The sequence below is a fragment of the Acanthochromis polyacanthus genome, chromosome 2, assembly GCF_021347895.1.
Source record: "Acanthochromis polyacanthus isolate Apoly-LR-REF ecotype Palm Island chromosome 2, KAUST_Apoly_ChrSc, whole genome shotgun sequence".
NCBI lineage: Eukaryota > Metazoa > Chordata > Actinopteri > Pomacentridae > Acanthochromis > Acanthochromis polyacanthus.
The window spans coordinates 39,627,197-39,653,482 of NC_067114.1; the positions used below are offsets into that span (position 1 = coordinate 39,627,197).

At 39.0% G+C, this 26,286-nt stretch overlaps 1 protein-coding gene across 1 annotated transcript; it reads right to left on the minus strand.

Moving 5' to 3' along the window:
• Nucleotides 1-26,131, minus strand: drd4b (dopamine receptor D4b). Its single transcript, XM_022212766.2, has 4 exons — nt 25,546-26,131; nt 22,362-22,474; nt 19,568-20,160; nt 1-4,764 (listed from the first exon to the last, which is right to left on the minus strand). The coding sequence occupies exons 1-4, from the start codon at nt 25,786-25,788 to the stop codon at nt 4,562-4,564; spliced, it is 1,152 nt and encodes a 383-aa protein (XP_022068458.1). The 5' UTR covers nt 25,789-26,131; the 3' UTR covers nt 1-4,561.
• Nucleotides 26,132-26,286: the final 155 nt, after the last annotated feature.

Below are 26,286 nucleotides of genomic sequence, written 5' to 3' on the forward strand. Positions count from 1 at the left end.
AAGATGACACTTTATTAGAAAGGTTTCCACATAAAACGTGGATATGGCGTACAGTAGGCACAGTCAGTAACCAAACAAACGGACTCACGGTGGTGACAGAGCCACTCAGACAGCAGAACGTGACACGACTTCATCACAGGAGGATCGTGACTCTAATGTGCAACATTGTCGAGACACGATCTGGAAAAGCTTTGCAACTCAACGTACAGCTTAGAGCAATGAATGAAAGTACAACCTCTACGGTGTTTTTATGTCATTTGAGTATCAGACTGTTTCAACAAAGCAAAGTAATACTGTAGGAACAAAACGGCAGCAATTTGTGCAATTCTCCAGAAATCTGTTTACCATTTAGCATTGTGACACAAAATATTGGCTCAGTCACTTCTTTTCACATCATTACAAGGTACTTTTCATGTTAAAGTGACATTTTTCTTCACGTATTTTACTACATATCAAGTCACACAGTTTCAACAAGAAAGCAGAGAAAACATTTCTCATCAACAGCATAAAAAATGTTTTTTTTTAATCTTCTGTGGCGCTTGTTTTCTTGCTTCTAGCTAATTATCTTGTTATAATGAAGTTATTTTCCCAGTATTTGAGAAAAAAAATATTCAGTTTTGACAGGAAACCTTTTTGTCACGAACAAAACCAATCTATGTCAGAAAAAGAATAGTTTCTCATCATTCTAAAATGAAAAGTTGGGCTACATACACATTCACCCCATTTATTTTGGGGAATTTTCACCTCTTTGGAGTAACCAATATGGAAAAGCTTACAGCAGAAGAACTGTAAGGCTAAAATGCTTGTTGTGCTTGTTTAAAATGTAGAGAAAACACCAACCTGGACTACATTAGTTCAAACATAAACCTAACAAACTTTCTTGTCCTCGACTATAAAGGAAAATTGGGGGAAAAAAGGATGTTTTCAGTATGGTTCTAGCAAAGCTGGTAAGACCGTGCTCTAGAATTATTATAACATGTCATTATGATGAATTAAAAAACGTTTTCTAGTTGTGACTGCAACTTTAACAGGATGCTGGAGTTATAAATATTTTTGGAGAGGCCTCAAAATGAAACTTTATGATGTTTCAAATGTAGTTTTGTTCATTCTGGTGAATCTGTTTTAATACTTTGGAGCTCATGGTTTCCATAAAATTGTAAAAAAAAATCAAACTATATTTTCAACACATATACCAGCATTGGAGGAAGTAAAAGTCAAACTTAAGTACATTTTTTAAAGCATCATAAAGCAAAAACTGCTCCCAAATTCTTGCAAAAAAAAATTTCAAGCAAAACAGTTAGAATACAAGTGGCCTTACTGCTATTTATCTAACTCATTATCATCCAGATGTCTATTTTTCTTTTCTTTTCGTACTTTGAACTCTCTGAGCCACCGTACTTGACTGTTTATTTTACTTTATCTCGGAGATTACAATCCTAATAGCCTTACTTAAGGTGGAAATTTCTTTCTTCTTATAATAATATACCAACTTATGCTATAAAAATAGAAATATTTTCTTCTAAAGAGAGAAAAAATATATGTAATGATTCATTTTATAACAGAAATAATGGCATGTGGTAATAATAAAAACTTATGAAAAATATGTTCTATAAGTTTCTGGTCATAGCATACGGACTGATAACATTATAATCAGACAGCTTTGTTGTTTTAACGAAAAAGAAACAAAGATAATGACAAGTCAAAGGTTGATATTCAGTTATGATGAAAGAACACGAGAAGTCTCTTGTAATGAAAACCTGAGCAAATATCGTGTTTGGTTTTTTTAAAATAAATCACTAACAGGCAGCAGATCTACTTTTTATCTGCTTTGTGGTGCTTATTTTACTTTTTATTACAACTTGATGTGTTATCCTCTCAGCGCTGTAATGAATCATATTACTCTTGTGAAAAAGCAGAGAAAACAGGAAACTGTCATTTCCATAAAGTCGGGACGATAATGTGTGAATTACAAATCTGACAGGAAATAGGAAAAGAAATAAGCTTTGACAATTTCAAAACTACTACTCTGGGACCTGATGAATGTTAAAGTCTATCACTATGGACGGTAACATCCTTTGAACTTAAGGCGTAATGCTGATCATGATATTAAATGGATGTTTTCATGGGTTCATAGCTCATAGTTACAGTTAAATGCCCTGGTGAGTTGTTTCAACTGCGCCGAGTTCTCTACTGTTTAATAGTTTGTTGAATCATATCCTTCACAGCGATTCCTTTGAAGGAAAAACATCCCAACATCGTGTTTCAGTCATGAGCAGGGTTCCACATTCCTTCCATCAGCCTCTTCATCTTCTCTTGGTGCTTTATGTCTCCCAGATAGACTTGGAGGATGCTTCTGCTCCATATACAGGACGTCTGAGCCCAAAGTTTGGTTTGTTTGATAAGTGTCAGGAACTCAACAACCAGATGTAGACTTCAGGTGTAAGTCCACTGGCTTCCCCTTCCACTATTTATGTGCAACCATTTTTAAAATCCCTGTTGCTTCCGGAAACAACCACAACGACCTCCGAGCAGCGACCTACACACTGAAAATGTGAGGTTTTGCTGAATATCTGGATCGTTTCGTAAGGCAGACCTGCTTGGTTCTGTCAGTGAATTTGTTGTTCTAACCCTCTGAACCCCAAAACCTGCTGGCAGATTTGGTATACATTGTTTCTTTTTTTTTTTAAATCCCCCAAATTACCCGATTTATCAAAGCCAGAAACTGTCAGAACAGAAAAATTGATGAGATTTTCACCTTTTCGACAATCATTGAACTGCTCATGAAGTGGGGGTGTGGCAGTCACTGGGTGTGCAAAGGTTACTGTTGATAATTATTTATATCTTTAATGATTTGTTTTCTTTATGTGTATTATTAGTTGGGTCTTTCCTTTTCTTTTTGTTGTGTTTTGCTATTGTTTGGTCCTTTTGTCTTTGTCCGTTTGTATAAATGTAAATGGGCATATTAGTGTATATTTATTATAAATCATGTTCACTATTATTATTATTATTATTGGTATTATTACTAATAAAGGTAAGAAAGGAAGAATAGATCATTTGTGTAAGGAGGAGTGGGATTAGATAAGTTTAGACTTCTTCCCATTCCTTTTTGAGCAAATTATTCATTGTCTTTTGTTGTTTTCTTTTTATGTTGAAATATTCAAAATAAACTTTCAGAAATCAAAAAAACCAAAAAAAAAGTAAAAAAATTAAACTCATCTGTGATGTAATGTTCTATTGGAAAAAATTGACAAAATTTCAGTAAATAAAAATCAGTGCTTCTTGGTGTAAATATGAAGCCATTAGTCCCTCAGATAATACCAGTGGTCACATGACAAAAATTCAAGGCAGTGTTTACACCAAGCAGATGAGAAACAAATGGACAAAGGGAAACTAATTAAACATTTCAGTAGATAAGTATCTGTGTTATGTAAAGCGACCATTTCTTCTAAGTATTAGTAACACCTTTGAGCACTCTTTGCACATGTTGATTCCAGGTGTTTTTCATTTTTTTCTAAATGAAATAATCAATGAAATTCAATTTTTGTTTTTCTTTCTTTTTTTTTTTTTTTTTTTTTTAGAATTTATGCCATTTTAACTGTCTCATGCTACACACAAGACATTTTAGAGTTCTTTTTACTTCTATACCATAGAAGTTGCAGGAGTTTCTATTTTGCAGTGAAAAATGCGCCAACAGTGAGCAAAAATGTGACGGGAGAAAAAACCATCCAGAAACTGCTTGGAGTTCAGAGGGTTAACTACAGTTTATGTGAGAGCAGAGAGCAGGAGAAGACTGAACAGAGGACAAACTGAGTGTGTGTGAAGACAGAAACAACTGTAGTGTATCATTAGAATAAGTTGTATAGAAACAAGCATTTGAAAGCTGCTCTAATGAAATGGATCATGGAGACAGTGGAATACAGTCCTGTTTTTTTCTGTCTTCACTCTAAGCTAACCAGGACATAAAAGCAGTGTCAGAAACGGGGAGCTATTGCTCTGAACTTATCTTCAAAAGTGAACACGGGGTGCTGATTTTAGAGGATTATTTGGTCGCGAAGCTACTTTCAGCTGTTTGTTATTCTGCTCTGCTGAAGCTTATTCAGTCTTTCTGTAACCTCTGGGATTTTCTTGCCCTGAGATTATCCTTTCAGACAGTAGTGCTGCTCAGAATCGGTACAAATCCCCACATCCTTGGCTGGAACTTGCAGACCATAACCCCAACCAAGGCTGATATGTGGTTTTACTCCAAAGAAAGAAGAAGTGCTATATAGACAAACTGAAATCTTCATTTCAGACTGGGGAGTCAAAGTTCAGCTGTTTTCTGCAGCTTACCACCCAAACAGCATCACTTTTTCTCGCCAGTAATCCGCAGGGATCAGAAAACCTCATCAGCAAATCAGAAAATGGACCTGGGGATGAAACTTTTATCACTTTTCCAGCAACCATCTTCTTCTCGTACAGAGTTAATTGGTGAAACTGGAGGCCTCAGACTTCCCGGTCGATAACTGCGGGCTGTAAAGCCAACCGAAACTTCCTCTTCGAGTCTGTGGAGGAAAATCTGTTGTCAGCAGCAGCTGCGGAAACACTTCTTGAAGAATTTCTTGAACTCGGTGTTGAAGATGGTGTAGATGATGGGATTGAGGGCGCTGTTGACGTAGCCCAGCCAGGTGACGGTGCTCATCAGGCCGGGAGGGATGTCGCAGGTCAGGCAGACGGCTCGAGTCGTGTGGACAACGAAGAACGGAGTCCAGCAGAACAGGAAGCAACCTGCAAGAAAAACACAAAGAATTAGCTCGAAGTCAGCCATCGAGGTTTCCTCTCTTTATTTTATCACCTACAGGATCAGAAACACGTCTCGCTTTACAAAAGTTTAAAATATCAGAGTATTGACAGACTCTGACCAGCGGCGCTTGTTTTCACTACAATTGCATAAATCAATGTGAAATGTCACACGTCAGCGAGCTCGTATTATTTATTTTGTTTGGTTATGTGCATTTTTAACCAAACTCAATAAGAAAAAAAAAACCTTCACAGCTTTGAGGTGAAGGCTGTAATTTTCATCAAGCTGAGCAAAAACATGACTAAACAGAAGATGCAGCCGTAGAGATAACAGAAAACTAGAATATCAACAATATTAGAGGCAAATGAGTGAATGTAAAATAATGAAGAGAAAATAGAGCAAACAAAGACTGTATCACTTTACTGTCAAAATGCAGTAAGTAATGTTGTATTTCTCCCTCTATGTTGCACCTTGATAATTACTCTGCCAGTTAACACCTATAGTGTTTTTATTCCTATCGACGTGATGATTGCTCGCAGTGCAGACCTTCCCCTGGCTTTCTTCCCCGTTACTTGTTCTTCCTTCACAGCCAGCTGTCAACAGATGTCTTTTGTACATTCCAAATCTGAGGATTCTGCCTGTAAACTCCACTAATGAGTTTGTAAGCTTCTTTTCATATGTCATGAGACAAAGAAACCTCATGCAGGTGTTTGTGGCTTCACACACTGGCAGATGATTTGGCAGGTTTTCTGCTCAGAAATGTATAAAGAGAGACTTCGGACAAAATAAATGATAGAGCTGAAATAAACACTGTTCAAAGCCAAGAAAAGATTAGATTAAGGCTGCAGCTACCAATTATTTTTCATTTGAATCCAGAGCTTTGGTTATAATTAATTATTTAATCTATGAAATATCAAGAAATTCTGGAAGGGTGCATCTGTAAATGTCGTGTTTTTCCTTTTATTTGATGTTTCTACATCCCAGAATAAAACTGAAGCCATCAAAACTGTGAAATAATACATATGAAATGAAAAAAAGTGGAAACAAAGCAACATAGTTTATATTTCAGATTCCTCAAAGTGTCCATTGTTCACCTTTAATGACAGCTTTGCACACTGTGGTCTAGTTGTAAACCCATTATCGCTTTGGCTGATTATCACAACACCAACATTTGTTATTTTTTCAGTGACTGGAATCCTTGTTGTTTGTTTATTTGTTTAATGGCTTAACAACACTGAAGGATGAATATAAAAAAGAAATTTCTCTTTTAATTACACATATGCAACATTTATTCAATCCAAAGCGTTTCAGTGAAGCGTTGTCCCAGAGTAAATGAAAAATTCTGACTCCAACATTTTCATTGTGACTGCAATTGTAGATCTATCATATCATCTCCTTAATAACCAACAGTCAGTATTGATATCAGCCCTGAAAAGACCTTCTCAGTCGCTTGCTATTGACTTCAGTTTTGTTTCACAGAGTAGAAAATGATTTAAAATATAAAGGAAAACACTCAGATTAGTAGTTGACAAAGAAGAGCAGTCAATCTTCTAATTTTAGAGACCAGGATCAGAAAATAGTTTGCATAATTTCTCTCCCTTTGTTTCATAAATTGCTGACAATATTAATCAATTATCTAAATAGCAACAGTTTATTTTGATTAATTTAGTCATTTTTTGTCAGACTGTAGACAAAACATATTTCTTGAATGAGGTATTTAGAACAAACAAAAGCACTCAGAGTGCAGTACTTCGCCAAGGCTGCTCAGTCGTATCATTTCCAGGGGATGAAATCTTGAAAAAATTTGTGGCAGAAATCACGGCAACGTAGAATGTGGCTATTTACGATAGATGAATATCAAACAAAATGACCTTGCGCTGAGCACAGGCATGTGTTATGCACGTGTACGTTACGGACGGATACCAAATGTGATCTAAATATGTAGCGGGCAGTGGGAATTGATGGGACTCAGAAACACCCCCACAATTTAATCAGTTGTTCCTTGTGTCGTTTTCGATGGATAAATCTGCGGTGGTCGATTTGTAGTCGGATCACAATCATGTGACCATCAGCAGGCAGCTGATGCAGTGTTCACTTGTTGTCATAGTTACAGTGCTGCTATCCCGCAATGACACAAATCTATAACAAATCCGTGGATCCAGACTATAAACTGCATCACTGCCAAAATCTAATCACTTGGTCCTTGTGTCATTTCTGACCTTCCCTAAAAATGTTTTCCAAATCCTTTAGTCTGTTTTTGAGTAATGTTGCTAACAGACAGACAGATACCGATCACTCCACCATTCTTTGACGGAGTAACTCTCTACACGTGATCAGGCTGGTTTGTGTGTCCAGACATTACCAAACTATCCGCATAACTTGTTGTACTAATAATGCAGATGTTAATAACTCTGAGGCAACGCTGAGGATGCGACTTTCCAGTGTGGAAGTTTGAGAAATGGAGTTCTGTAATGTTGCCGTCCAAACAATCACACAATCTGCTGGTGGTAGTATAGATTCTACTATAGCACTACAGCACTTTTGTCAATTTTATCTGGATTTCATGTGTAGTTGTGTCATTTTGTCTCCATCCTGGATATAGAAGATGCATGTAGCCTTCAGATCTGAAAGTTGAAGCCTTAAACCTGCATTTGTATTAACAGCCAGCAGGGGGCAACTCCTCTGTTTGTTTGGTCTGTTGTCTGGATCTCTAGGAGAAAACTACCCTAATTCTTCGTTAATTTTCTACCTCAGTGAGCATTTTCCTAACAAGTTTATGGTCTCAATTGCTAATTTCAAGCCTTCTTCAGTACAACTCTGTGTTTGTTCTGTAAATTATAGTCCCATTTAGAGGAAAACAGATGATAAAGCAGGTTATCTTGTAGGGTGTGGTGGCTATGTGACTGACGGGTTGCTAGAGTATCACCATGAGTGGTGTTTCTCAGTCAAATCCACCACTCACTGGCCAAATATGGTTTCCAAAGACTAAAATGCTGACAGCCAAACTTAAGGCTTCAAAGTGATACTCCACAAACCAATGGGTGTCATTACTGTGGCTACTTCAATGTTTTTATGAAATTTATAGTTGCGAGTGATGCAAAAAAACACAGAAATCCAATATTAACAGACAAAACATCTAAACTGAGATGCTTCTGAAACTTAAACTTATTGAAATCCCATTTCAAACTAGCTTTTTATGTGTTCTAGATCTGATTTTTAATGTGTTCTTTGCTGTCCGGACATTCTAAGCTCTATCTGGATATGCTGATAAAAGTTGTTTTGACTCTAGTTGAGACAAAGGTGGTAAGGAGTAGAATTTGACAAACTGAATCATGCAAATGTTCATACTTTAATGATGAACCCTTCAGGAACAGACTTAAACATACAAGATTGAATTACAAAGTTTGCTAGTACACACTCTAATGTAGCTCTCAAACTAATATTACAGTTACAAAACGTGTTTGATCCAAATCCGAGCACCTCTTTCAACTTTTCATTCCCTCCTGCTGTGTTCTGTCCCGCCTCAGCACCCTTATTCAATGGAAAATGCGTCAAATTAAGGAATGATGAGTTTCACTGCATCCTGATGGTGTGACTCTAAATGATTCATGAGCAGACCGAGTTCATTAGCGACAAAGCAGAAAAGTACAAACCCTAACGTCTCATCTTTTTAACTCGCTGCTTGGGGGCATTCAATAAATTCAGGATTTCTTGACTTTTTTTCCTCCGTGCTCAAGTTCACAAAGGGAATAAAGATACAGAAGCACCTTCATTATAAAGCCACCACACAAATGGGAAAAGATGGGAAGCTACGTTTGCTTTCACCCCGGTGTGAAAACATGATTTAGAGCCCGTCCTAAAATAATCTGGTGCCATCAGAAGTCGTTCCTTCAGCTGCAATAGGCCTTCGAGAACAAATGCAGATGAGCTCCGGGTTCAGCCTGGAAATGATAATTCACCTTAATCAGCTCAGTTTCCCTGATCACCGAGGTCTGTGAATGACAAATCAAACTGAGGCCATTTGTCTCTGGTGTCGTCTCACGTTGGCGATAACACAGAACTGAGTAATTTATTAGCTTTCCGTAGAGAAGTTGATGGATGAGATTTATGTCTTTCTCTTCAGGAGACTGGACCATTTTGCATAATACACTACAGCTCTCCTGTCACTACAACATTCTGCATGTTTTTTTACTCATAAGACGCATTCAAGCCGGCCCAGATCACACCCAGTTAAATGTACAGATCCTTCCTGTAAATGTGTTTCTGTCCAAATGCCGCAAATCAAATAATGAAAAACTCCAGAGTTAGCATATCTTAGAATCCAGACTGTGCAGCGCCAAAAATTGAGTTTTTAACATTAATGAATCTCAGCAGCTGTCGCAATTCACAGTTTTATCTACGGAGCGCTCTGACTGCAGGGCGGCATTTATACTGCAGGCTACAGGACACTTTTGATGCCAGCAAAGTGAATATTTTTGCATAATAAAGCAAACCGAATTTAGGGATGTCCACACTAAACGCTGGTTCCATTCTAAAGCTGTGGAACAGTTTACTAGATGCTTAGCAGTGGTTGTTTTTTGAAAACAGCTCTGCAGCATTGCAATCTTTAGGCTCATATACTGTTTCCATTGACCAACACACTTACAGGTTTCTATACAATTACAGTTTCTGTACAAAGGTTCAACAAATGTACACTAGGAAACGTGACCTCCTGCAGGTGAACTGGTTGGTTGGTTGGTCGATACACTCTCATCTGGCCTAATTTGCATTGGTTAGACAATTGCCATTGTTGCTTTCGTAAGGAGAGAAGGATTTTTGCACAACTTTGAAGGGTTCCAAATTAAATCGAGACTGCTGGGTTGAACTTATTTACCACTTATTTAACATTTACTGAATGTATAATTGCACAATCTGTGTTTTTTCATAAAGAGAAACGGCTTTCCAGGATAAATCCATTGTTTCTGGCAGTGGGAGGATCATGCTACATGTAAATGGCCCTCATGTTTTCATGACTTTGTACTGGTCCAAAATAATACAGACTGTAGGCCTCATTTTGATAACATTTACTCAGTCGACTCCAAACTAACGGACAGCATGAGAAAGAAGTCAGAATAAAACTAATTAAGCCAACGTGTTCATCTAGTTCAACAGGTAACACTGAAGGGAATGCTTATACCCCCTTAATGGCATCATCAATTTCTGAAATCTGGTCCTTAAGTTGATTCCATTGCTCAGGACTTAGGGAGATACCCCTTTCCCCAGCGTCATCTCCCCATCTTGGTTCATCCAGTACTCTCTGATGTCTTCTGTGGTTGAATTTTGTTCAACTGATGGCCAAAAAGTTGAATTTAGACATTGCATATAGTAGTTTTTATATCACAGCTCACCAACCAACATGGCAGATCATCTAAAAACAGCAGATAACGTGTCTGTGTTATATTAAAAAATAGTTCTTGTGCTGAAATCACCAGTTCCTAAAGTTGTATATTTAGAAATTATGAATGTAGGAAGGTGGCCAAGTCTGTTGTTATCATTTCAGTGTAAAATATCCAGTTTTTTCTTTTCTTTTTTTTTGTCTGCATATCTGCTCACAAATGACACCAACCACCCATGGTGTCATTACTAAAGCTTCATGCAATTTTTTTCTTATTTGTGACTGTGACCATCACCTGCCCTCATGGCAAATTAACCTATCATGTTTATTTCAAACTGTTTCCTACATTATGCCATTGAGGGCTGTGCACACCCAAGTGAAATATTAAGTCAACAGGACAGACAGCAAAGTGAGGCATAGACAGTGTTCTGAGAGAAAAGGTGCATTCTATTTATTTGTGCTCTTTAATTCACACTTTGAAACCAGTTACAAATCTAAGACCCTTCATAAACACCAGATACGACAGAATCCCAACAGGTTCAATCATGAAGATGTCAGGAGGCCACAGGAAGGATAGATGAAGCAGGGTGAGATCCACAGACACTAACCCAGCAACCTCCACTGACTCACCGACCGGAGGAACAAACTCTATTGAGTTTTGGTAGGTGCCAGTGTGGTGGGTCTGGCATGCATGAAAACCTCCACCAAAAGGAAGGAAACTGTCTCCTCCAGCCCAAGGAGGCCCACACTGCCCCCCCGCAGGAGCTACCGAGCGGAGAGCCAGCCCAGGAACCCGGAGCGACCCCCCCCCCGACACAGCCAGAGCCCCAAGGCCCGCGCAGCAGAACGGGCCATAGCAGACCTCCACGGCGCCCCACCGGCCCACAGCCCACAGCCCCACCTCCCCAACGACCACCCGACCCCCCCTGAGGATCACTCTCCCCCCGTCTCTGGAGCCCACCCAGGGTGTCGGGAGGGCAAACATTGAATATATCCAAAATATCCAGTTTTAAATGATTTAATATGCTGCAGATGTTCATTTTTCATGTTTGTTTACATTTCATAAAGGCAAATAGGCTAGCAGGCTAAATGCAGAGTAGGGTTAGTATTTTAGTCGACTAAGATTTTCTGTGTTTGACTACAGACCTTCTCCTGATGTTGGGAATATTTCAGCACATTTAATTAATATCTTAATCACATTTAATCAACAATTAATTGCATTAATCTTAACTCATGTAATCATCATTTATTCGCCTTTAACCACAACTTGCTTTATCATATAATCAATTTTTTATTAATGTGTTGTTGCAACTGCAATTTATGATTAACCAATGCAATCAAATATATTACTATACTGTGCTTATAATGTGTTACCTAAGCACTGACCTCTCACATCCAATCCGAAATGACAGCTTAAGAGAAATGCTTTCAATGCCTGCTCAGGTGACAGATGCGTTAGGGGAAAATACCCCACGCTTACTGCCAGGTATCGCTTAACAGAAAGAGAAATCTTAAAACAACAAACGGACCTGACGGGTGTCGCTTGCAGAAATAGATGTGCTGAAACAACAGAACGGTCAAATGCGTGGAAGAGTGAAGTCACAGCATTTCAGAGAAAAGTGACAGGAAGCACTCGCAGTATGTCACTCTGAAAGGTCAAAAGGATAAAACGAAGAATAATCACTCAAAAAGTACCAAATTCTGAAATATCTTAGAAAAAGGGAACCAAGGAAACACTGAAACTGCAATATATATATATATATATAGTACTTATAATATTAATAGATAACACTTAAAGAAACCATATTGAACAATATCCTACACAACAGTTAAAAGGATAAAACTTATTTAATTATACTTATATAATTAATTATAAATATTATATAATTATATAATAAATTATAGAATTATACTTATTAACTTACTATTGAATTTCCCTTCGGGGATGAATAAAGTGATTTCTATTATACTCTAAAACAATGAGGATCCTATGTTAATAATGAAGATAAACTAAATAAATCAGCCTTATATCAGTGGTTGAATAACTTAAAGATTTATATTAATCATCTTAATTATAAATTGAACAAACTGAATAATGAAAACTTAAAATTCAGATGCAGATAGACAAAGAGAAGCCCATCCTTGTGCAACAAATGCAGGAAGCCACACCTAAGTTACTTTTGTATCCTAAAGCTCACTCACTGATTACAGGATGAAGATGATTCGGATTGGATGGAGACTGAAGACAACAGCGGAAACTTCCTTACTATAGACCAATCAGATAGCAGCAGATTTCCATTTAAAAACCTCTGTATAACATGAAGTTAGCATTCTGATCATCCAATGCTTTCTAAATATTCTTAAATGAATATTTTTGTTTCTTAAGTCTTCATTGCTTCAGAGTGATTCCTCAATAGCAAATAATGAACGCACATGACACTGACACAGAAGAAAGAGCTGTTTCGACTGAAGATGTGTAATGCGGCACAAATATCACAACAAATCATTCGATGCACGAAAAAAAAGCATCCAGTGTTATTATAGTTCTGCATGGAGAGACTTGTGGTCTCCGTAATTTGCGCAATCAAAGACACAAAAACCATAAACGTGTCTTCAGAGGGATATTTACATTTACTTATCGTACACCAGGCAAGACCAGTTCTGTCCCTGTATTTTTAGAAGTATTTTAGGGACAAAATCCTGACAGAAGCTTTGCAAAAAAGCAAATTAACACCCGGCAGTACCGATATTACTGACCTTCATCTGATCACTGGTATATACAGCACACACAGAGAAATGTCAAGACTGCTTTTGAGATCAGAAACAGATTTCCCAGCAGAGAACATGGAGAAGTTTAGTCTCCAGCTGTAAAGCATCTTGATCAGATTGTATCCTGGTCAGAGTTGTTTGATATTGACATTTTGTTTTTATTGTCATTTTAAATTACGTCTCAGCAACAGCTGTGCCTTGTTAATTCTTATTATTTACACATCCAGACAGCACACAGCAGCAACAGGATTATTTTAGGTAGTGTCTACAGATACGGACCCGTACCCGTAGCCTGTGGCCTACAGATACGGCACTTTCCATTTGCCAGACAGATACGGACCCGTACGCGAGTCTCGCAAGTCAAGAAGCTGCTAACCACTGCAAACTGTTGAAAGGTAAGCAAAGGTTAAGGTTAGTGTTAGGGTTAGGTTTAGGGTCCGTACCTGTAGTACCGATGCTATGAGTCCGTACCACGAGCGTCTACCGGGAGTCACGAGACCAGATCTCGCGTATCTGATTGGCAAATGGAAAGTGCCGTATCCGTAGGCCACAGGCTATGGGTACGGGTCCGTACCTCTAGCAACAACCATTATTTTAAGGTCATGTTTGTGTCCATCCAGTAATATTTTTGCTCTTTTAGCTCTGCTGCGGTATTAAAGGATTCCTGGGAGACTTATTTGTCTGTCTAGCTACCAAAGGTTTTCTTTCTTCACCAGATACACTCTAAATTTGCAGCTACAATGAAATGTTAGAGCTTTCATTGTTTACTAATTTGTCTTTTCTTTTTTAAAATTTATTTATTACTTATTTGGTCTTAAAAATATCAGGAAATGTTTTAAAAAATGTCAATCAGTGTCTCCTGAAGCCCAAGATAACATCCTCATATGTCTTGTTTGTCCACAACCAAAAATATTCACAATGAAGACGCCCAAATGAGAGAATTTTGACATTTCCCCCCCTTAAATAATCACTCAAGCTAATTAATCAATTATCAGAACAGTTGGTGTTTAATTTAAAAGCTGACAATTAATCAATTAAAACTTGACTGCTAGAGACACTAATGTTGCCAGTAACAGTTTTCACACAAAGCACAGTCTTTTAATCAGTTGTTTATGTAAAAATATTGGTTAGTGCAGCTTAAAAAACCATTAGTTATTTATTTTAAAAAGCTTGTTAGTTTTTGTAATGCAAGATATCAAACGACAACACATTTTGTACGTTTTTACAAGGTTAAAAGCAAAAAACAAGAAGATAAAATACTGATATTGATGATTATTTCTTTTTTGTGTTGTTTAACTGTCGAGGCTTTCTACTGCATGTTCAAGGTCTTTTTTCCATTAGTTACTCAGACTAGTTTTATGGTCTCACATCACTGCTTTGCGTCAGAAATTCTACTTTTATGAACAGCTACTGAATTAAACTGCATCCTGTCTGCTGGCTGAACTGTAAAAGCGTCTCAGGCTGTTCTGAGTCTCTGCTCAGGAGACACGGTGTGACTGTAAGATCATGTGTTGCATAATAATTGGATTGAGGGCTTTAAGCCATAATGACGCTGTTTGTTGAGAGACGTTCAGTCAGAAGTGATGCTGCTATCCTGACACTCTGCAGGAGAACATTAGCGGCCTCACTGCTTCCAGAGCTGCAACACAAACATTCATTAACCCGCAAAGACAAACTGTAGAAGTTCCAATCTGGAGGCGACGTTCATTTTCTCTTCCAAATGTTCGAGTCGTAAACATTTAGCAGATTCTGTTGAAGATGCAGGGGAAACTAGATTAAGAGATGCTGTTGGGATTGCATATGTTCATGATTTATCTTCTAATGCAGTTTAATTTGATTGAAAGGAGCTAAACACAAACCAGTACTTACAGCAGCTGCATTGCTGATATTAAACAGGGTTGTAGTTCCCATATTTGAGCAGGAAAAACACTTCACCTACTATTAGGTGCAATTTTACTTCAACTTCCTGCCTTTGTGAATCAACAGGAAACTAAAATACAAATTAAAAGACACCTAAGCTTTGTAATCATCTGACTCGATGCTCCTTCAAAGCTGAGAATACAACATTTTAACTTGTAAAACTTTGATAAGTTGTACTGAGGCTGTAGTCAAAGAGGATCTTTATTGACTGAAATCGAGCCAAATGTTCAACCAATTAAATGACTGAAGGGAAAAATGTACATTATCTTTAGATGAATTAAATGGTCCATGGTGCACTGAGCAGCTTTGAAAGCCTAAATAAATTTTAAATCAACATAAAAAGCTTGCAGCATACTAGACCATTTGGTTATTTTATACTGATCTAAGGACAGACTAGCTGCACATATTCATATGATTTCTAAACAAAGCTACGTCAAATGTAGCCTAGCCGCGCTAGACAACCCACAGCAACGAATTTAATTCTCTGCCAGGGTGGGTCTAGTTACCCTCCATAAGGCTCGAGGCTGGATTCTCCTAAAACTGGCCGGACCAATCACCATGAAGTGTAGAGTCAGAAGGCGGGCGTAACGAAGTGACGACAGAGGCGATGATTCTGACAGAAACAACCAGTGCACAATAAACAGTTATCTTTCGACTCGGCTTTGGCCACAGCCCTTAAAGATTTGAAGCTAAAATTCAACTTGAAAGATAAACAAAGGACGGCACTGAAGTGTTTCATTGAGAAGAAAGACGTATTTGGACTTATGCCGACGGGATATGGCAAATCCTTAATACACCAGTTGGCTCCGCAGCTCCGCTGGTTGGGAAGCTAATGGGACTTAGCCACAATCCGCCGGTGTTCTCGGAACTACGTCAGCCTATTCGTTGTTGATTGGTTGTACACCTACCCAATTGCTGCAGAGGGATTTGATAGACAACCTCCCTGTCAAGCTTCCCTAGACCCTTGTGCCGTCAGAAACATGGGTGTAGCATGGCTAGGCTATGTCAAATGGAGATTCCAGCACAAGAGCTATCGAGGAATAAAACAGACAAGTTAGCTGCTGTTTTTTAAAAGATCTATCATATTGGTTGTTGAGCTTTGATATGCAAAAACTGCTGCCTGCAAAGTTTACACTCCACTTTTTGACTATTTGTTGAACAAAATGCCACCACATCGGCGACTTCTTAGACATACTGTCAGTTTGTTTGGAGCTGACTGACAGCAAATGTTAAATAAATGAGGCCTAAAGTCTGCATTATGTTGCACCAGTACAAAGTTCTAAAAACATGGGGGGCATTTACATGTAGTCTGATCCTTCCACTGCCAAAAACAATCCTAGAAATCCTAGAAACTTGTTTCTCCTTATAGAAAAAAACACAGGTGATCCTACTGTGTTTATCATCTTCATGTACTTCAAACACCGGCAACTGAGTGGATCATGTTGAAGTTGAAACCTATGAATATTGTAAAACTTTCTCCCTAATTACTGCAACACAGAAAAGAGAGAAGACGTCAGAACTGATTGAATCTGATCCTGAAAACAGTATATGACTACACTGGTAGAAAACTAGCTGTTGCGTTTGCATTATGAGTAAGACGGACACGATTACAGTCCGGTTTTTATTCTTCCACAGAAGTAAAGCCTTTGCGCAGATCAACACAGGAATCTGCATCACTACAATGTGTAATGACATTTCCAGGGAGAGCTACAGAGTACAGAACGCAGTGTCCCTAGAGCATATCTGTGTAGATTCAATGATTAAGTAAAAATCGAGCTTTACAGGACTCCACATGGGAGCTCCAAGAACTGCAAATTGCTTCTTGTGATTTCCATGGCATGTTTCTGAAGTAGGTTGAGTTTGTTGATGGAAATTCTGCCTTTTTCAGTGGAAAAAATTCAACAAAATAATCACGCTGCAGACCTTCTGACTGCAATAGTCGCTCTAGATCAGGGGTCGACAACCTTTAACACTCAAAGAGCCATTTCGACCCGTTTCCCACAGAAAAGAAAACACCGGGAGCCGTAAAATCCTTTTGGGATTTAAAATGAAGACAACACTGCATATATCGCTTAATTTGGACTAATTAATTAATTAATTAATTAAAAATAATGCATTAAAAAAAAATATGTATTTAACCGCACCTTTCTCAGTTCCCAAATTTCTGGCACACCGATAACACTGATGAACACTCCAGCCAGGTAGGTAACGCTAATGAACCTAAAATCCGTTTTCCAGAAGAAGATTCACAGGATGCACTGTCAGCGCACAACAAAGTTTGGTGAACAGTGATTAAAGACGAGAACACTCTGAGTGTGTTGGGCAGAAGGTTTCTTTTAAAAATCTTCCTGATGGCAGCTTGGATATAAATGTGGTTATTTGGAAATTGTGCAACAAATAGTTTTCTGATCACCGCAGCACTTCAAGCCGGTGTATCCATCCCATAATAGACCACTTTTTGAGATGCTAAAGGTGCTTGAGTTGACAAAAAGCTTTAAAATACTGAATATAATCGCGACAAATGAACGTTGAGTTTGCAGTAATCTGTAAATGAGTAGACAGATAAATATAAATGAAATATACTTGTACAGGACTCTGCTGTGAAGGCGGAGACGTGCGGCGGTGGTGTATTTGCGACAATAAAAAAAAGAAAGAAATTTGAAGGAGCGACGGCTAGGATTTAGGAATGGTGGATGTAGAGCAAACACTGGGATCCGAAGATCAACAAGACTCCAAATGAATACATGCAGGCCAGCGAGTGTCGGAGATTGACGGCTGGGACGCATATTTTGACAGACAAAAAATTAAGACGTTTTATTTTGATGTTACAAGATCACAATAATCTTCAAATTTAGAACTAGATGAGCCCTCAGTAGAGGGCAGAACCACGCCCTCTACTGGCGAAAACCCTGTCCTCCCTATACAAATGATGCAATATGTATCAATTTTGATCATCCTACGTATATCCCTTCCTACTTGATCTGTTGACCTGTAATTCCACAACTGAGCAGGGAACCTTAGACTGATCTTCAGTGCCAAGTTTGATTATCCTGACTTCAGCAGTTGCAGAGATATCGGACTGGACATACCCACATACATACATACATACATACATACATACTTACCCAGCCAGATACCGCACCTAATGCAATAACCCCGCCGACGTACCCGTCGGGCGTGGTTAATTAAATTTTAAAAACTAATAAAAGAAATTTTAATTAAATAGCCTGCTGATTTTTTATTTTCCAAAGCTACAGGGAGCCGTAACAGAAGGATGAAAGAGCCGCGGGTTGCCGACCCCTGATCTAGATGAAACAATGGTTGTAAACACAGATATGATTGTAGGTGGCTCTTCAGGTTCAGGACACATTTGTTAACACAAGACTATAGGAAGAAAACTCCATTGTTGAAATTGATCTTTTTGAAGGAGAAGATTCCTAAACTTGTATCGTATTTTGTCCTTTAGCTTGAAGTAATGAATGACTTCAGGTGGTTGGATTCGTTAGGCATCTCGATTTGTGTCTAATAAAAAAATACATTGATTGGATGTTTTCAAGTTCAAAAGTATGTCATGCATGTCATAGTAACCACACAAGTCATGAGAAAAAATGAAAATTTGTCACGTCTAGTTTGAAATTCTTTGACTTTTTAAATTCTGAACTTAGTTAAGACAGTACCCAGTAAAAACTAAAACATTAAGCACAACACTACAATTACATTAAATTGGAGACAATTTTTTTTTTAATGGCCCAAGTAAATCATTCTAATCTATGCAACACAAAAAATATATACTTTAAAAGTGTTCAAAAGAAAACACACATTTTGGGTATGGGCTAAATGATTTTAGGAAAATATCTAATTGCACTTTTTCTGACAGATATTGTAATTGCACCTAGATTTTCCTTTTTTTTTTTTTTTAAATGAAGCTTTGGTTCAATATAAATTGGGTTACAGATTTGAAATTAACATCATCATGAGCTACCATCAACAGCTGATGACCACTCAAGGAGGACGCCATGAATTTGTAAAATCATTAACACAACAGTAGAAATATTGCTTTACACCCTGCATTAACACATATCCTCTAGTCCATTGTTTCAGTCTGTGATTTACGATTAATTATTCAGTATTACACCATAGTCTGTGGAAATACTGGATTGTAACTTTGGTTTTGTACCGAGCAAACATCTATAATATTAGATATATATATAGATAAAACACTTCAAAAGATGCGAATTTGCTGCTGGATAAAAAGTGAGAAAATGTTAAATGTGACCAAAACCTAAGAATCTCAGTGGTGAAGTCATTATGCAGCTAAAACTTAACACACTCTCAGATACTAATGATCAAAAATATTCAGCCACAAAGCAGTTCAGCCGCTTTTCTTCAGGCCTTTAAACCGAAAAATGTTCTTACTTGACTGTAAAACTGGAAAAGCACAACAACATGAAGAGGCACGTCTTCACAACAATCGAGTTTCGTGAAGAGCTGCCTTCAGCCATCTTCAGGTTGTTTCGTGAAGAAGCACCTGGATGCAACTGTAGTGTTTCTAATCTTAGTGTGTAGCCTGCTGTGGTTTAAAGTAAATGAAAGAATTACTGTCACTGATTGAACGCGTGTCCAACAATTCAGATTCTACACTGCAGGTTTCACAGCAGGACTCCATTAACTGCTTGAGTTAACTATGAATCCTGTGACGTGCAGCTGTTAGACTGAAGCTCACTCACCTACGACGACGGGCAGCACCCTCATCGCTTTCCTCTCCCTGTTGTTGATCTTTGCTCTCTTCTTCATCTGCTGCTGGCTGAAGGTCACCGTGGGCACCGAGTTCTCCCTATACTGCCGAGGATAAGGGATCTCCTGGTGGATGTAGTCGCCTGAGTCGTCCAGCCGACTCTGGGCCAGGTCCCTCTCTATGATCCTGGGCAGCGGCATGGGCAGAGGTCCGGGGATGGTTCCAGCCAGCGGGGGGAGGGCGGTGGCGACGGCGGCGTGCTGAAGCTTCCTGCAGGCCTCGATGCTGCTGCGAAGCTTTGCCTTCCTCGTCTCCTCCCAGCGCTGTAGCCCGCGAAAAACCCCACAGTAGAGCAGCACCATGATGGGGCAGGGGATGAAGAAGGAGCAGACGGAGGAGTAAACCACATAGTTGTTGTCCTCCAGCTTGCACTCGCTGGGGTCGCGGTCAGGCACGTTGTTGATGCCGAAGATGACGGGGGAAGCCACGGCCAAGGCCAGCAGCCAGGTAGCAGACAGCAGGATGAGCTGCCGCTGGTCCACGTGTCTACGGTTGTAGTTCAGGGGGATGGACACTGCAATGAACCTGCAAAACACAAGAGTTAGCACTTTAAATACACATCTAACAGAGTGACTAACCTGTACTTAAATCTGTGACCCGCTGCCTCTTTATTATTCTTTGAGTCGCTCAGTTAGTCTGTTACATTATCGCATAGCTTTTTACATAAGATTATTACTATCCTTTAGCGCATTTCAAGTTGTTCACACTACCAATGGACTGATTATTGTGGCCGATATTTGGCAATTTTTTCCCAATTAACGGTATCTGTATATTGTTGGCCAATGATGCTAAATTAAATGCTCTAATTCAGGTCTGATGTCCCTTCCTCTCTGTTTTCAGCACTCTGTCGTCTCAGAAATGTCTTTCAATCAGAAACTGAACAAGAAACACAAACCCGGACATTAGCTTCAGTGTCAAGCCCTGCACTGCAGTTTTTCAGGGCTAGTCTAGAATTTACCCCATGGTAAGTACTTTATTCTCCCCTGGAAATGGTCCAGAAAAAGGCTCTATATGGGTGGTTCTTGTGGGTGGAACAAAATCAAGCAAGTTCCTGCCATGAAAAACAGCTTTCTGAAACTATCATTATTCGATTTTCTTTAAAAAATGAAGACATAAATACAAAACTGACACATCACAGATGTTTGCAAACAACTGCCTACATATCCAGGAATGCATAGAACATAGTTTGAAGCTCCGTTTCTGAACACCTACTAAAATCTTTCTCCAAATACCGATGCAAAAATCCCGACTGTTTAGCAGCTAAGTGTTCCACTGTGTTCATTATTACTAATGCTAACTTTGCTAACTTTGTCCATCTGCTGTTCCAGCAGATACAACGTCTGCTGGAAACTAAATTAATGAGTGCATGACAGTCGCAGGCAACCTGGAGAATACTAAACACGAAGCACGACTGTTTTGACCTTATATATAGTTCTTCTTTCCGTTGTCGATATAAGAATGGATTAGAGGAGCTTTAACATGATAAAACTTTGTCTTTGTTTGGTATACAAGATAAAAGTAAAAACATTTTTACTCCATCAAGGAACAGTGGAGTTGAGGAACGACATACGTTTGTCCTTCCCTCTGTCTGCCTGTTAGTAACATTACTCAAAAATGGACTTACACATGTGGATGAAATTTTCAGGGAAGGTCTGAAATGACACAAAGACCAAGTGAATAGATTTTGGCAGTGATGCAGCTGATATTCTGGATCCATGGATTTGTTAAAGATTTCTGTATCATTGCAAGATAGCAGCACGACATCAATGTAACCATGACAACAAGTGAACACTACATCAGCTGCCTGCTGACGATCACATGATTGTGATCCTACTACAAATCTACTGCTGTGGATTTATCAGGACTTATCCATTGGAAATCGTACGACTGAGCACCTCGGCAGAGTACTGCTCTCTGAAGCTTTTCTTGTTCTGTATTTTTTCTAAACTTCAGACACAAACATCATTAATTTACTGCCATAGAACTTTTAATTTCAAGATACTCTAATATTTCATCCACCCTATGATTTATTGTGCATTATTATCATTTTAATAAATGCAATCTGGTACCAATCACAGCTTCAATAATAATCAGAACGGAAACCTATCACCTTTATTTATGCATTTTTAATTCTATTTTTTTTTGCTTTGAAAGGCAGATTTATCAGTCAAAGATGATAAAGATATAAGGGGAATTTTTCTTATGTCATTTTTTCCCCTTATTTGTTGTAACTGTTTCTTGAGGGAGCTGCACAGTGGTTAGCACTGTCGCCTCACAGCTGGAAGATCTGGGGCCTGCGATCTTTCTGCATGGGGTTTGAATGTTCTCCCTGTGCATGCATGGGTTTTCACTGGGTTCTCTGGCTTCCTCCCAAAGTCCAAAACATGCTGAGGTTACTTTGTGATTCTATATTGTTCATAGGTGTGAATGTGAGTGTGATTGTTGGTCTCTATGTGTAGCCCAGTGATAGACTGGTGACCTGTCCAGGCTTCACCCTAAGTCAGCTGGGATATATTTCAGCCAACCCACGACCCTAGTGAGGATAAAGCGGTGTATAGATGATGAATGGGTGGATGTTTCTTGAGGTAGAACATTAGAATAATAAACCAGAGTCCGTGTTGTCTGGTTCACCCAAACTCTCAGAGCTTTTTGACGTCTTCACTTCATTTAAAGGCAGCAGAGATGATTTATTTCTCCACCTGAACCTTGACAGGACCACCACGTACCTGTCCACGCTGATGGCACACAGGTTGAATATGGACGCCGTGCAGAGCATCACATCCATGGTCATCAGGCCGTCACACATCAGCATGTTCAAGGACCAAACGCCGCCCTGAAACTGCACAGAGAAACAAACACAAACAGCGAGTCGTTAGCTGTCCCCAGTCTCACGGTAAATATCTGTAATCCTCTCAGCTCACCAACATTCCTGCTGTAAAAACTCTAGCCTATCCACTCTCTGGTTTTCACGACTCTCCTCCAGGTGAACGTTGGAGGTTTTAACTTTCCATCTGACTCCTTCTAATCCAGCGACTGCATGCGGCCAAGCCACCGGTGTGACACTCGCTAGATTAACCGGCTGCAACCGCTGGCACAGGTAACGAGATCAAACGCAGCTAATTAAGGAGGACTTAAGGGGAAGCCTCAGCGGGGCCTCTTGGATATTTAGACAGACAGACAGGCGGGCAGGTGGCGTTTAATTCTTTTAATGAGGGCTACATTACACCCTTTAAACCTTTATCGGTCTGGAGAAATTGTGAATTATGGATCAGTGCTCTCCACTTACCCAGTGTGAATCTCCCACTGCTAAATGAATTAATCCTGACTGACAGCGCGGCTTCTATTTTGTGTCACGATGAACTGGTTCTGGTGGGTTTAACTGGCAAGCACACCTAATCACATTAGCCCAAGTGTTGAGCCTATTTATAATTTTAACCAGGATATGTTCCACTTGTGAGAATTATGAGGGCTAAGAAATGTGTTTTTCTGCGCTGTAACGTTATCTGCAGGTTTTGGTCTGTTTGACAATGAGCCCCTGCAGAGACCCCCAATGTAAAGCACCACATTTTGTCACATTAATTCTCTTTATAGTCTTTCTCTGCCTCTTTGTGATCATTTTGTACGTATTTGTATTAGTTTTGTGGTCGTTTTTCATCAACACGAGGACTTGCTGCATCCCTTTGGAGTCATTTCTGCATCTTTTTCGTAGCATTTTTGTGTTTACTGAGTCATTTTGTGTCTCTTTGTGGTTGCTATGCATCTACTTGTAGTCATTTTGTACCTATTTGAAGTCTTTTTGCATCTCTGTGGTCGGTATTTGTCAGCTTGAGGATTTTTTTGCACTCTTTATGGTCATTTTGCGTGTATTTACAGTGATTTTACATGTATTTGTCTAGTTTTTGCTTCTCAACAAAGTACTTTCGTCTCTGCAATCACTTTGCATCTATTGTAGGCTTTTTGCATCTGTTTAGTTGTTTTGTGCCTCTTTGTGATCATTTTGTACATGTTTGTATTTGCTTTGTGGTCATTTTTCATCAACATGAGGACTTGCTGCATCCCTTTAGGGTCATTTTGTATCCATTTGCAGTCATTTTGCATCTTTTTTCGTAATATTGTTATGTTTACTGAGTCATTTAGCGTGTCTTTCTGTCTGTTGTGCATCTACTTGTAGTTGTTTTTGAATCTATTTTAAGTCTCTTTGCATCTCTTTGTGGTTGGTATTTATCAGTTTGCACACTTAATGCTCATTTTGCATCTATTTATAGTGGTTTTTCATGAATTTGTCTTGTTTTTGCTTGTCATCAAAGTCATTTTGTCTCTCTTTGTAGTCGCTTTGCATCTATTTGTAGGCTTTTTGTATTTGTTCAGTCACTGTGCGTCTCTTTGGCGTTATTTAGCATCTATTTATTGGGTTTTTGCATCCGTTTATTGTGTTTTTGTGTCTCCTTTAAGTCATTTTGCCTTCCTGTGTAGTCATTTTACATTTCTTTGTAGTCTTTTTTGTCTTAATTTGTCATTTTGCATCTCTTTATCGTGTTTTTGCTTCTCCTTAAAGACAGTTTGTCTCTCAGTGCAGTTGCTCTGCATCTATTTGTCATTTTTATGCATCTGTTTAGTCATTGTGCCTTTCTTTGTCGTCATTTTGCATCTTTTTCATAGTGTTTTTGTGTTTACTGAGTCATTTTGCATCTTGTTGTGGTTGTTTTGCATCTACTTGTAGTTGTTCTAGATCTATTTGCAGTCTTTTTTGCATCTTTTTGCTGATGATCATTTTGCATCTATATTTATAGTGGTTTTTCATGCATTTTTCTTATTTTTGCTTCACATCAAAGTCATTTTGTCTCTCTTTGTAGTTGATCTGCATCTGTTTGTAGGCCTTTTTTTTAACATCTATTTAGTCATTTCTGTACTTATTCATAGTAGTTATGTATGTACTTATGGTTGCTATTCATTGACATGGAGTTATTTTTGCATCTATTTTTAGTGTTTTTGCATCCATTTGTTGTGTTTGTGTGTCTCCTTTAAGTAATTTATCCTCCTTGTGTAGTCATTTTACATTTCTTTGTAGTCTTTTTTGTCTTAATTTGTCATTTTGCATCTATTTGTAGTGTTTTTACTTCTCCTGAAAGTCCATTTGTCTCTCTGTGCAGTTGCTTTGCATCTATTTGGTGTCTTTATGCATCTAAGTAGTCATTTTGCGTCTCTCTGTAGTCATTTTGTATCTTCTTATAGTAAGTTGGCATCTATTTGTCACCTTTTTGTATCGCATTTGTCATGTTTTTGCCTTATCATTTTGTCTTTCTTTGCAATCGTTTTTCATTTATTTGCATCTCTTGCAGTAGTTTTGCACATGCTGTGTAAGTATTTACTGTTGTTTCACATTTTTTCCGCCTCTATTTAGTCATTTGTTTGTTTGTTTTTTGCATCCATTTATGGTCATGAAGTCTTTTGTGTCTATACACAGTCATTTTGCATCCCTTTTTGACCGTTTTGCATCAGTTTGTAGTCATTTTACTGCTCAGTGTAGGCATTTTGCCACTCTGTAGTCTTTTACATTGTGTTCCTCTTGTTCTACTTGCTGTCATTTTTTGACTTTTGTGGCTGTTTTGCATCTGTCCTATTGCACGCCTCCCCGTTGGCATTAATTTGGTGACATTTCACATCAATTTACTCGTACTTACTTTTTCAGTTCCTTTGTGCATCTTTGTATCTCTTCTGAGTCTACTTAAATTTAAAAACTGGCTACAGCTGTTTCGTCTATTTTCGTTTCATTTTGTGTATCTCTGTACTTCTGCGTGGTTGTTAGACGTTTGTTTGCTGCCTAGAACTGCAGAACACAACCTCATTTGACACTCCTGTACACATGTATGACACAGCTGACCCTCGGTAATCCGTCGGTGTTCTTCTTACCTCTGCGTAAACGAAGAGCGGCAGCACCAGCACCGCCAGCAGCAGGTCTGCAAACGCCAGACTCACTATGAAGTAATTAGTGGTTGTTTTTAAAGCCTTTTCCAGGTAAACGCTCAGACACACCAGCACGTTTCCTCCAGTGACCACGACGATCAGCAGGATCCCGAATATGAGCGCTGGGAAGTTGTAGTCTGCGGCTGCGGCCACCGGTACGGTGTCGTTAGTGACCGAGAGGTCCGACATGGTCGCCGGTGCTGCTCCAGACTGACAGGCTCTTTGTCCGACGGAGAAGCTCTGTCTCCGGAGTGGTTCTCATCTATGAGCCGTATCCAGCAGACCCGAGTCAGGCAGCAGGGTCAAGTTCTCCCCGGAGGACGCTCAAGTTCCGCACTGTGCGCTCCGCTCTCCGTGCGCAAAACTCCGGCAGCGCGCCGTATCCAGGTTAATCTTTATCCGTAATATGCAGCCTCAGGTTCACTTTTCCCTCAGATTTATTGAACTGCCCTCAGTGTGAAACTCCAGCAGCATCGTGTGATCAGTTCCTCGGTCTGCTGATGCAAGAATAAGTGAGCAGAGCGACGAATCAGAAGGCAACAGCTTAAATCCGTCCACACAAATCTGCTTACTGAGGCTCTGCCCGCTGTTTGAACAGTCTGAGCAGGTCAGAGCAAGGAGCAACAATCACATTAGTAATCAGTTTATCAAATGTAAACCCATATATACGTATTTATACTGTAGAGG